The following is a 12,456-nucleotide window of genomic DNA, read 5'->3' on the forward strand; positions in this document are numbered from 1 at the left end:
GAATCAGGTTCATTATCACTGTCGTAACTGATGTGAAATTTATTGTCTTTCTTGCAAGGGCATGAGAAAGTGGGATCAATGCTTGCAAAGGATGATGAAGCAAATGCAGCATACAACACACAACTTTAATTTACTGATGAAACGCCATGGAGTACTTCCCTTTCTTCTCTGCCCTGTTGAGCACTTTCTACTTTTAATAACTTTAAATTACAATTAGATGTGCAGAACCAAAGAAATGTGAAAATGATTAAACAAGAATAAATAAGTACGGTAAGTTGAAAACCCCATATCCAAAATGCTTGGAGCCAAAAGTGTTTTGGATTTCGGATTTTGGAATATTCGCATCTACGTATATATATGAGATAGCTTGGGATGGGACCCCCCCCCCCTTTAAACACAAAAACCATTTATATTACATATAAAGCTTATACATAAACTCTGAAGATAGTTTTGCATAACAGTTTTAATAGTTTTGTCCCGAAACAATAATGTGTTGTGTACATTAAACCACTGAAAGATAGACTATCAATACCTTGGCTGCCCAGGAGAACGTCACCAATTTTCCTGACTTCTAAATTTATGTTCTACCGGTAAGCAGTCTTATTCTTTCACATAATATACATAAATATAATTAAAAATATAATAAAAAGGTAATGTTTGCAGCGTAAAAAAAGTGTTGGCAGGATACCTGAATTAGCTGTTTAACAACAAACTATGGCAGGGTTTCAGCCTTTGCCATATTTTGATTATAAGGTTACAGTGCACTGTATTTGTATTTTACTTTTTTTAGGTTTATACAAGGTATAAGAACAAAAGATTGAATTTAATTACAGGTAAATGTAATGAAAACTAAAAACTTCAATATTTTTCAAGTTCAAAGTTCATAGCAAATTCATTAATAAAGTATATACTGTATATGTCACCATTTACAACCCTGAGATTTATTTTCTTGTGGGTGTACTCAATAAATCTATAGAATAATAACAATAACCGAATCAATAAAAGACGACACCAACTTGGGCATTCAACCAGTGTGCAATATACAACAAAATGTGAAAACACAAAGGAATATAAATAATAATAATAATAAATAAGCAATAAATATTGAGAACATGAGATGAAGAGTCCTTAAAAGTGATTCCATAGGTTATGGAAACATTTCAGTAATGGGGCAGGTGAAGTTGAGTGAAGTTATCCCCTTTGGTTCAAATACCTGATGGTTGAGGAATAACAACTGTTCATGAACCTGGAGGTGAGAGTCCTGAGGCTCCTGCACTTTCTTCCTGATGGCAGCAGCAAGAAGAGAGCATTTCCTGGGTGGTGTCCCTGATAATGCATGTTGCTTTCCTGTGACAGCATTTCATGCAGATATGCTCAATGGTGGAGAAGCCTGTACCCGTGGTAGACTGGGCTGTATCCATATCTTTTCTGTAGGATTTTCCGTTCAAGAGCATTGGTGTTTCTCTGCCAGTTGATATACTCTCCACTACACATCTATAGAAGTTCATCAAGTTTTAGATGTCATGCTGAATCTTCGTAAGCTCCTTGGGAAGAAATGCAATGGTTTTCTATTTTCCATTAACCTCTGCTCATTACTTTAAACTTTAACAGTTTGTCCTTCTGTTTCTTCAGATTATAGACGTTGATCATTCTGACATGATACTCCTCTCTCAGATGCTTCACACTTACACAGCTGTCAAGTTTTTCCAACAACTTGACATTCTGTGCTATAGATAAACATAAAGGATTCCTCTTTTTTCTTTTCACTATTACCCATTGGTGTAACTGCAGGCCTTTCTGACATTTTCAACAACATCTTCACAGCACAGAATAAGGGCAAAACACAGGGTAATTACAGTGAGTACTGCATGATGATTGCTGAAAACAAATTGACACCAACAGGTTACTCCACTCAGCATATGTGAAGTCACTTCTATGGACTGTCTGTGGTGCGCAGAGACCTGTGCATTCCCTGGGAACCTTCCCAGTGCCTTGCGCAATTTTCCAATAGTAGCATCATATCAGTGTTCATAAACATTTTGGATTTTGGAGGTTTTCGGACTTTGGATTTTTGGATGATAAGGGGTGCTCAATCTGCAGAGTAAATGAAAATATTACCTCGTCTGAAAAAACAGAAAGACAAATCACCACTAAAGTTAACAATTTCGTTTTAATCCTTACACTCACAAGCTAAGATTAATAGACAGCAGTTGTGGTGAAATACAAGGCATTACAAATTCTGGACACGAGAAAATCTGGAGATACTGGAAATCCAAAGCAACATACACAAAATGCTGGAGGAACTCAACAGGCCAGGCAGCATTTAGGGAAAAGAGTAAACAATTAATGTTTATTGCAGGCTTGGTGCTGCCTTCAGGTAGGGTCTCTGGCTACTCCTTGTCATCCTCAATGACCCAGTCCCAATGCAGTGGCAAGGGGATGCTTGCACTAAATAGAGAAGCAGCCAGATTCTCTTCCTCACAGAGAAACCAAGCTCCCAGAGAAACACTTTGCCCAGTTAATTTCAGTAGAGCAACAGTGACAGTGGCTGAGTATGAGGAGTTGCTGTACTACGATGAACGTGGACGATCGACTAGCCTGACTACAATGACTGAAAGACCAAAGTGCTGATGCAAGCCAGCCTTTGGCAGATATAATGAAAGAAGGAGGGAAAGAAAAAGTGCTGGTCCTTTTGACTTCTTGTTAGTTTGGAATGGTGAAGAGACTTGATCCAGAGCTTTGTAGTGGGCACATGGGTCAAGGACAGATTCACACTTCAGAAATGCTTTACTTTTTGGCGGAGCTGACTTCCTCTGTATTTTTATTGACCATCAATAAAAAATGTTTTGAGGGACAAGGGGCAAATGGGACTATCTCAGACAGGCATCTTGATCACATGGATAAGTTAGCCGAAGGAGCAATGCACATAACGTGCTAGAGGAGCTCAGCAGGTCCAGCAGGATGGGAATAAACAGTTGACGTTTCAGGTTGAGACCCTTCATCAGGACCTGCTTCTATGCTGATGAACTTTTATAGATAGCCTTGGCGACAGTGAAGAAGTTGTGTGTGCCTCAGTCATCGGGGTTGCTGAACCATCAGTCTGCTTTCTTCCCAATATCTGTTCATTAGGTCACAGATTTGTTGGTGGCCTATGAAGCTGCTTCTTTTCCCTTGGGACAAGATGGAGCCTCCAATCCAAGAAAGGTTTGCAGTTAATGAACTCCTGGATCTCCTGGTCATCTCAGCAGACTAGCTGTGCTTCTCTGCTGACAGAGACGCAAGAGAGTATTCACAGGTGCTGATTGTGTTGGACTTCAGGTCAGGTATTTTGTTCAGGTTGTTGATTCTGATCAATGTGATTTCTGCTCCTGACATAGATGTCCACAGTTCCTGGATAGGTCTTAATCCAATTTAATAGCAGATGGTAAGAATTTGATTAATTCTTCATGTTTTTTGACTTCTAATGAATATTGTTTGTTTTCATTTATCACATTGTCATGCCTTGATTTCTAAAGCTTTTATTTCAAGGGATGCAAGAAGATGATGCTTCAGTTGGAAACTTCAAATAAAGATGTTGTTAAATTATTTTTTAAAATCTCTCTAGTCACTTCACACTTTAGCATTTCCATTTCCAAATGGGTCCCAAATTATCACCTTAGAATTAGAATTGAAGTTTTAAAATTATATTGAAACATAAATAATTAGCCATGTTTTTATATTATGTATCTTGTGTCTCAGATAGTCACGCGAATGTGCAGGGAATGGAGGGACATTGTGTAGGCAGAAGGAATAGATTTAGTAAAGTGTTTAATTAGCACAAATCATGGGCCAAAGGGCCAGTACTTGTGCCTGCTGCTCTGTGTTCTATGCACCATTAACTTTGCTGCCTGCTGTCAATGGCAATCTTTGGTGTGTGATTGGCAAATAATAAATTGCTATATTTCCAATCCTAACCTTAAGCAAAAGCTCTGAATCTTAAATAAAAATGTTTTATACCACATGTGGAATAATATTTTTCATTATGCTTCTTCCCAGTTATAGCATGCCAATCAATTACCCATATTATCAGTGGGCAGACTGAAAACAAAACTTCATTGCATCTGGCTTTTCAGAATTTTGAAAACTCTCTTATCCATAAAATTTCAGTGCCAGTTTCTACATCACAAACTTTTTAAAAATCTTTTTAGTTATGATAGAGTAAATCATGTTTTCTATACTTTGACATCTATCCTTCACCGTAACTGCATACACATAATTTGAAAAGTTATATAGTGAAAGGCTTTGTATTGATAGTCAGGTGTTGTGCAATTTGATGAGTTGTAGAAAATGAAGGTGACTCTATCATCTCAGATGTCAAAGGTCAGGTTAGGGCAATGTGGGTATCACAATGTGTGAAAGGTTTGTAGTAATGATCAGATTTGAGAAGGGAGCTGAGGCTTGCAGTCTGATTGAGCAGGGACAGAAACACTGCACCATTATCTAAAGTGGGGTCCTGGGCTTCTGCTCTGCAGGTCCCTTCTTACTGATACTCACGAAGGTGGACTCTCATGTACAGTAATATCATTTCTGGTTGAGTGTGAGCCATGCATGTGTAATGCAAAATCATGAACGTTACATTCTAAAACATATTGCTTATCAGCTTTGACACCGATATGCCTGTCTGGGCACCTGAGCATGCTACTGAGTTAGGGGATATAGCACACAGTAAGAAAACACAAACACTTGATTCTGTACTTCTCTGATTACCTTTTTCCCCACATAGAAATCAAAAAGACTTTATTTATTTAATGATAGAGCACAGAGTAGGCCCTTTGAGCCACACTGCCCAGTGACCCCACAACCCCGATTACCCCTAACCTAATCATGGGGCAATTTACAATGACCAATTAACCTACTCAGTATATCTTTGGACTGTGGGAGGAAACTGGAGTGCCCGAGGAAAACCCACACATTCCACGATGAGGATACACAGAGCCTCTTTATGGAATGGCATCGGAACTGAACTCTGAACTCTGGAATACTCCAAGCTGTAGTAGCGTCGCAATGACCACCACGTGCCATAATGTTGGCCCCACTACTATTTAACCACCATTCTACATGTTCATTTTCATGAAGAACTTATTATCCAGTGACTGACTCTATAGCCTACAATCTACATTATTGTCAAATTTAAATTCAATGAACCTTTTTTTGAACTTTATTTTATAATATCTTCTTTACTTGTGAAAATGGGAACCCTTGCTACAATGCAGTTTTCGCTGTGCCATCAGCCCTCTGATATCATAGGATTAATCTACTTGGACCAACCATCCAGAGGCCTGGACTAATGATACTGAAATGAATTGAAATTACACCATGGTAAATGTGAAATTTAAATTTACCTAAATAATCAAATCTGAAAAAATAAATCAAATAATCAATGTTAAAGACCTTGAAGCTATCTTTTTCTCTTAAATGCTCAGTCTGGTCTTTATGTAATCTGAAACTTGCAGAAATGTTAATACTGAAATGACCTGACAAACCAAACATTGCTGAGAAAAGAACTCTCCAGCAATTTTTCAAGAGCATTTAGGTATAGTTAATAAAAATAATTCTTGCCAATTATTTCCACTTTCAGAAATGTATACAAATCCTCCCCCTAATTCTTCACAAAGCACTTGTGGTTATTGGATAACATCAGGAACAGAACCCCGGAGATGTTTTTCTCCTTTCTGAATGCATGCATAAACAATGGAAGGAAATTCTCAGATGGACATGTTCCTTCAACCACATCAACTGTGGGACTTTGTACTTTGCATACCTTCATGGAAAATTGGTTCTATTTCCATTACAGCAGGAATGACTACACTGCACTGGTCATGAGTTGTTTCCAGATATTATGACAGGAAAAACTTGATGTAAATATGTCATTTTTTCTTAATTATGCAGAAAGATCTATTAATTAATGTTTACGCACTTCAACTCCAGAGCAAGTTCACCAATTTCACATGGTAACTACAGCTCGCAACTTTTCAGACGATAGATTCTGATGATAGAAGAATACGTACACAACACTGGAAGAACTCAGCAGGCCAGGCAGCATCCATGAGAAAAGAGTAGCCAATGTTTTGGGCCGAGACCCTTCATCAGGAATGGGGGGGAAGAGAGGGCCGAAGCCCAGTAATAGAGATAGGGGAGGGGGTAGGGCCTAGAGGCACCAGGTGGAGAACCAATCAGAGGAAAGATAACGGGGGGGGAGGGGATAAGCATGAAAGAACTGTAGAGATAAAGAAGCAGAAAGTTGAAAGGGGAGAGAGGCAGAGAGGGACCTGGGATAGGGGAAGGGGGAGAGGGAGGGAATTACCGGAAATTGGAGAATTCAGTGTTCATACCACCAGGCTGGAGGCTACCCAGATGGTAGATGAGGTGTTGCTCCTCCAACCTGAGTTTGGCCTCATCATGGCAGTAGAGGAGGCCATGTATGGACATATCTAGATGGGAATGAGAGGCGGAGTTGAAGTGGGTGGCAACCCGGAGGTCCTGTCTATTGTGATGGACGGAGGCCGCACCGGGAGCACCGGATGCAATAGACGACTCCAGCAGACTCGCAGGTGAAGTGTTGCCTCACCTGGAACGACCATCACCAAGCACATCTTTCCCTCCCTACCCCTCTCAGCTTTTCGCAGGGATCGTTCCCTCCGCGACTACCTGGTCCACATGTCCCTCCCCACAGAACTCCCACCTGGCACTTATCCCTGCAAGCGTAAGTGCTACACCTGTCCCCACACCTCCCCCCTTACCACCATTCCGGGCCCCAGACAGTCCTTCCTCTGATTGGTTCTCCACCTGGCACCTCTAGGCCCTGCCCCCTCCCCTATCTCTATTACTGGGCTTCGGCCCTCTCTTCCCCCCATTCCTGATGAAGAGACTCGGCCCAAAACGTTGGCTACTCTTTTCTCATGGATGCTGCCTGACCTGCTGAGTTCTTCCAGCGTTGTGTACGTATTCTTTGATCCACAGCATCTGCAGTTGTATTTTTGTGTTTAGATTCTGATGATAGTTTTCTTAGTCACTTCTACTTGACTAAAAGCCTTCCTATTCAAAAGAAACTTACCTCCTCACTCTCTGTTAAATTACCAGAGAAGTGAGGATTGGCACAGGGGGCAGGATGTCACCCAATAGTTTTCATGGTAGTTTCATCATTTCTTTGTGTACCTAGGCCATAGGAATTACAGGAAGGTTATTAATAAGGTTGTAAGAGTGCAGAGAAGGTTTACAAGGATGTTACCGGGACTTGAGAAACTGAGTTACAGAGAAAGGTTGAATAGGTTAGGACTTTATTCCCTGGAGTATAGAAGAATGAGGGGTGATTTGATAGAGATATATAAAATTATGATGGGTATGGATAGAGTGAATGCAAGCAGGCTTTTTCCACTGAGGCTAGGGGAGAAAAAAACCAGAGGACATGGGTTAAAGGGAACATTAGGAGGGGCTTCTTCACACAGAGAGTGGTGGGAGTGTGGAATGAGCTGCCAGATGAAGTTGTAAATGCGGGCTCACTTTTAACATTTAAGAAAAACTTGGACAGTTACATGGATGAGAGGTGTATGGAGGGATTATGGGCCAGGTGCAGGTCAGTGGAACTAAGCAGAAAAATGGTTTGGCACAGCCAAGAAGGGCCAAAAGGCCTGTTTCTGTGCTGTAGTGTTCTATGGTTCAACCCTAGAGCCTAAAGCTGAAAGAAGGCAGAATCAGGGCTTGATCTGTCACTTCCTGGTTAACTAGCAAGGTTTCCATAAAGCTGTCAATCCTTAGTTCTGTAATCTCCCAATTTGATAGGGCCCTAAAACCTTTCACTTGATTCAATTTTTGTCCAGGATATTGAACGCTAGCTCACTGCCATTACATTAACTGTGATAATCATTTAAGAATGAAATCAGAGGACAGGCCTTGTAGTAACCATTATCCCTCATTGCTACAGTCAGAAAGATAGATCATTTTTGGAAAGCATATCCATTCTCCAACCAGAAAGACTATCTTTTTGGTTGGTGTTTCCTGAAGGACATCTGTTGTATGTTACACAAACTTGTGTTCACTGCTGAGAAGTTTGAAAGCTAGCTTACTGAAGCTGCAGCGTCTGATTTTTTGGAGTCAATCTCATAAATCAAAAGCATGTAATGCATAAATGCTAATCAAGTAATTTCTGAACATACAATATATATTTACTTCATCCTGGTGATCAAAGGAATATTATACAATATATCAAATAACGTAAAATATTTTCGGCATGCTCTTTCCTTCCATCCCTGTACTTGCCAGAGTCTGCCTGAATGACAGCTTGTCTCTGAAAATAAATGTAGGAACTGATAGGATTTTTTATTTAGAATGATCATTTATACAATAATAAGGCAAGTAGGGCCTGCCTCTGGTTTTCCAGTTTCCTCTTGCGTATCAAAGATGTGCTGCTAGGTTGATTGGCCACTGTGAATTACCTCTAATGTAGGTTAACATTAAAAGGAATTAAAGCAATTCTTGTGTGAGAGAGAATGAGATGCTGGGCACAAGGAAGTAAGGAGAGGGGAAACAGGATTGATAGGCCTTCTTCTTGCACAGAAGGTTACTACCGGATATACATAGTGGCTAGTTCATAGTACAAAATAGGAAAATGTGAATTTCCCCATTTTGGTAGGAAGAATAAAAAACACATTTTGTCTAAATGGCGAGAAATTGAAAAGCAGAGGGGTCTTGGTGCCTTCATGCATGATACACAAAAGGCTAAAGCTAACAGAATGCTTTTATTTATTATAAGGGTTAATGGTTCAGATGCCATACATGACTTTGATGTGACCATATCAGGACTGTTGTGTACAGTAATGGCCCCTTTTATAAAGAAATTAAGTTAATGGATTGGAAGCTGTACGGAGAAAATTTACTAGCTTAAATCCTGAAATAGGCAAGTTGTCTTATGAGAAAATGTTGAAAGAGGCAGATAGGTATCCATTGGTGTTTAGAGAAGTGAGAGAGAATTTGATTGAAACATACAAGACCCTGAGGGCTTTTAACTGGATGGATGTGGAGAAAATATTTCTCCTTGTGAAAGTGTCTGGTGCTGTTTATTAAAAGAGGGTACCCATTTATGACAGTTGAAGCATTTCTGTCAAAGAACCTCAGGTTTTAAATATTTTTGTCATTTTCTCGAGGTGATTTATATTAAAGATACAATTAACAGGAAAAGGGGAAGGATACAATGGGAGATGATGTGAGGAAATCACCAGGAATAGATTCGGACCCAAACCAGCTCTAGATACAAGATTCACAAGTCCTTGGGCCAGTTGTAAAAGATATAACTAAGTCAGAATAATTTTAGCCCACTGTGTTATTCTGTCTGTACATAATAAAGAACTTCATATCCCTGTGTGTAATGCGGGTGGTTCATCAGAACGGGAAGTGACATTGGTGAATGTGTCACACGCGCTTTTGACGGGCTGAAGGTTCTGAGTTAAATGTGGCCAAACTAAAGCCTAACCTGTAGTTTTTTGTAAATAATAACTGTGTTAGTTTTTTTCCTACCCAAATTTGTCTTATATCAAGAACAAACATAAAACCCATCAAGTTGCATTATCTAAAATGTGAATTTTTCAGCCTGAATTGACAATAACTTAAATCAATAACCCTGAAGCAACACATACTAAATGCTGGAGGAACTCAGCAGGCCCAAAACATCAACTGTTTACTCTTTTCCAGAAATGCTGCTTGGCTTGCTGAGTTCCTCCAGCATTTTGTCTGTGTTGCATTTATTTGTTGAAGTTGTTTTCAAAAGGCAGATTAATAATACTTATCAGTGAAAAAATAATACAATATGTTAATGAACAAGTGGCCAGGTGGGGAAACACTACAACAACAGCGACGAGTCACTTTGAATGAGTGACTATTATTATTTTCATCACTAATTTCATTACAATGTATTATGGAAACTAAAAGTTAATGCATTTGCCAAACCTTCTTCTTCAATAACTGAAAATACTTTGACAGTTTTAATTGCGAAAACTCTATGACAGAACCAAGGAATTACTTCCATTTCAGGCAGCAAAGAAATCTTGCAGCTCTCTGGGATAATGCTCAAAAAAAAATCCAGGTTCAAAAGTTCCAATTTGTAAATCCTACCCATGTCCGAGCTGCCGACAAACGACTGAGGCGTCCCGATCATCCCAGTTCTTGCTGCAGATCATTCCCCATACTCCATTCACATACACTTCAACTCTACCTTCGCCAAGCTTCTGACCTCCTTGCAATCGGACTAAACCTGATAAAATAAAATATTAGTTAATTTTTAGACAAATGGATATTAACAGAAAATGTCATCAGTTATTGTGGAAGTGGGAATGAGAATTTCAGATGAAAACAAAATTGTAAGGGGTGTGTGAATAGTAGAGGTAATTAGGAGTATTAACATTTTACCTGGAATGATGTCTGAAGAACTCATAATGCTTTCACATTAGTTATCAATTCACATCTCTAAGGAAGTTCATGAAGCATGTTTGATCGTTCTTTTTTAAAAGGAAAACCAGAGAAAGCTATTGTGTGCATTTGTTGTAATATTGCACTGTGGCTTCAAGTAAAGACCATTAAGGAGTTAGGATGTTATAATGAGACAGGTAGACCTACTCTCCACACCATATCAACAAAAATTCAAAATGTAGGAGGCAAAAGTCAGATTTGAGCTTGACAGGCCCAGCAAATTGAATATACAGTACATAAATTCAATAATATAGTGTAGTATTTAATAATGCTATATGACAATTTCTTTGTCAAGCTAATAAACTTACAACACAGTCAGCAAAGTTTGCAACATACCTTCCAGTACTTCTGTACATAATAAAATGTCATAATAGACTACTATGCATCATGTATCAATTGTGTCCCACATATATATACACAGTGGCATGCAAAAGTTTGGGCACCCTGGTCAAAATTTCTGTTACTGTGAATAGTTAAGTGAGTAGAAGATGAACTGATCTCCAAAAGTCAAAGTTAAAGATGAAACATTTTTTTCAATGTTTTAAGCAAGATTAGTGTATTATTTTTGTTTTGTACATTTTAGAGTGAAAAAAAGGAAAGGGGCACCATGTAAAAGTTTGGGCACCCCAAGAGATTTGAGCTCTCAGATAACTTTTACCAAGGTCTCAGACCTTAATTAGCTTGTTAGGGCTGTGGCTTGTTCACAGTCATTGTTAGGAAAGGCCAGGTGATGCAAATTTCAAAGCTTTATAAATACCCTGACACCTCAAACCTTGTCCCAACAATCAGCAGCCATGGGATCCTCTAAGCAGCTGCCTAGCACTCTGAAAATTAAAATAAATGATGCCCATAAAGCAGGAGAAGGCTATAAGAAGATAGCAAAGAGTTTTCAAGTAGTTGTTTCCTCAGTTCATAATGTAATTAAGAAATGGTAGTTAACAGGAATGGTGGAGGTCAAATTGAGGTCTGGAAGACCAAGAAAACTTTCTGAGAGAACTGCTTGTAGGATTGCTAGAAAGGCAAATCAAAACCCCTGTTTGACTGCAAAAGACCTTCAGGAAGATTTAGCAGACTCTGGAGTGGTGGTGCACTGTTCTACTGTGCGGTGACACCTGTACGAATATGACCTTCATGGAAGAGTCATCAGAAGAAAACATTTCCTGCGTCCTCACCACAAAATACAGCATCAGAAGTTTGCAAAGGAACATCTAAGCAAGCCTGATGCATTTTGGAAACAAGTCTTGTGGACTGATGAAGTTAAAATAGAACTTTTTGGCCACAATGAGCAAAGGTATATTTGGAGGGAAAAAGGTGCAGAATTTCATGAAAAGAACATCTCTCCAACTGTTAAGCACGGGGGTGGATCGATCATGCTTTGGGTTTGTGTTGCAGCCAGTGGCACAGGGAACATTTCACTGATAGAGGGAAGAATGAATTCAATTAAATACCAGCAAATTCTGGAAGCAAACATCACACCGTCTGTAAAAAAAAACCTGAAGATTTAAAGAGGATGGCTTCTACAACAGGATAATGATCCTAAACACACCTCAAAATTCACAATGAACTACCTCAAGAGGCGCAAGCTGAAGGTTTTGCCATGGCCCTCACAGTCCCCCGACCTAAACATCATCGAAAATCTGTGGATAGACTCAAAAGAGCAGTGCATGCAAGATGGCCCAAGAATCTCACAGAACTAGAAGCCTTTTGCAAGGAAGAATGGGTGAAAATCCCCCAAACAAGAATTGAAAGACTTTCTTAGCTGGCTACAGAAAGCATTTACAAGCTGTGATACTGGCCAAAGGGGGTGTTACTAAGTACTGACCATGCAGGGTGCCCAAACTTTTGCTTTGGGCCCTTTTCCTTTATTGTTATTTTGAAATTGTAAAAGATGGAAATAAAAAAAAGTAAGCTTGCTTAAAATATTAATATCATCCTCAACTTTTTGGAAATCAGGTCATC

At 39.3% G+C, this 12,456-nt stretch overlaps 1 protein-coding gene across 1 annotated transcript in view; it reads right to left on the reverse strand.

The window, feature by feature from the left end:
• prss12 (serine protease 12) overlaps positions 1–12,456 on the reverse strand; it is a 144,075-nt gene that overhangs the window by 121,401 nt on the left and 10,218 nt on the right. The window contains exon 2 of the mRNA XM_073065160.1: positions 10,144–10,282. Coding sequence (XP_072921261.1) covers positions 10,144–10,282 — 139 coding nt within the window. The remainder of the gene's footprint in view (positions 1–10,143; positions 10,283–12,456) is intronic.

This window comes from Hemitrygon akajei, chromosome 13, assembly GCF_048418815.1.
Source record: "Hemitrygon akajei chromosome 13, sHemAka1.3, whole genome shotgun sequence".
Lineage (NCBI taxonomy): Eukaryota > Metazoa > Chordata > Chondrichthyes > Myliobatiformes > Dasyatidae > Hemitrygon > Hemitrygon akajei.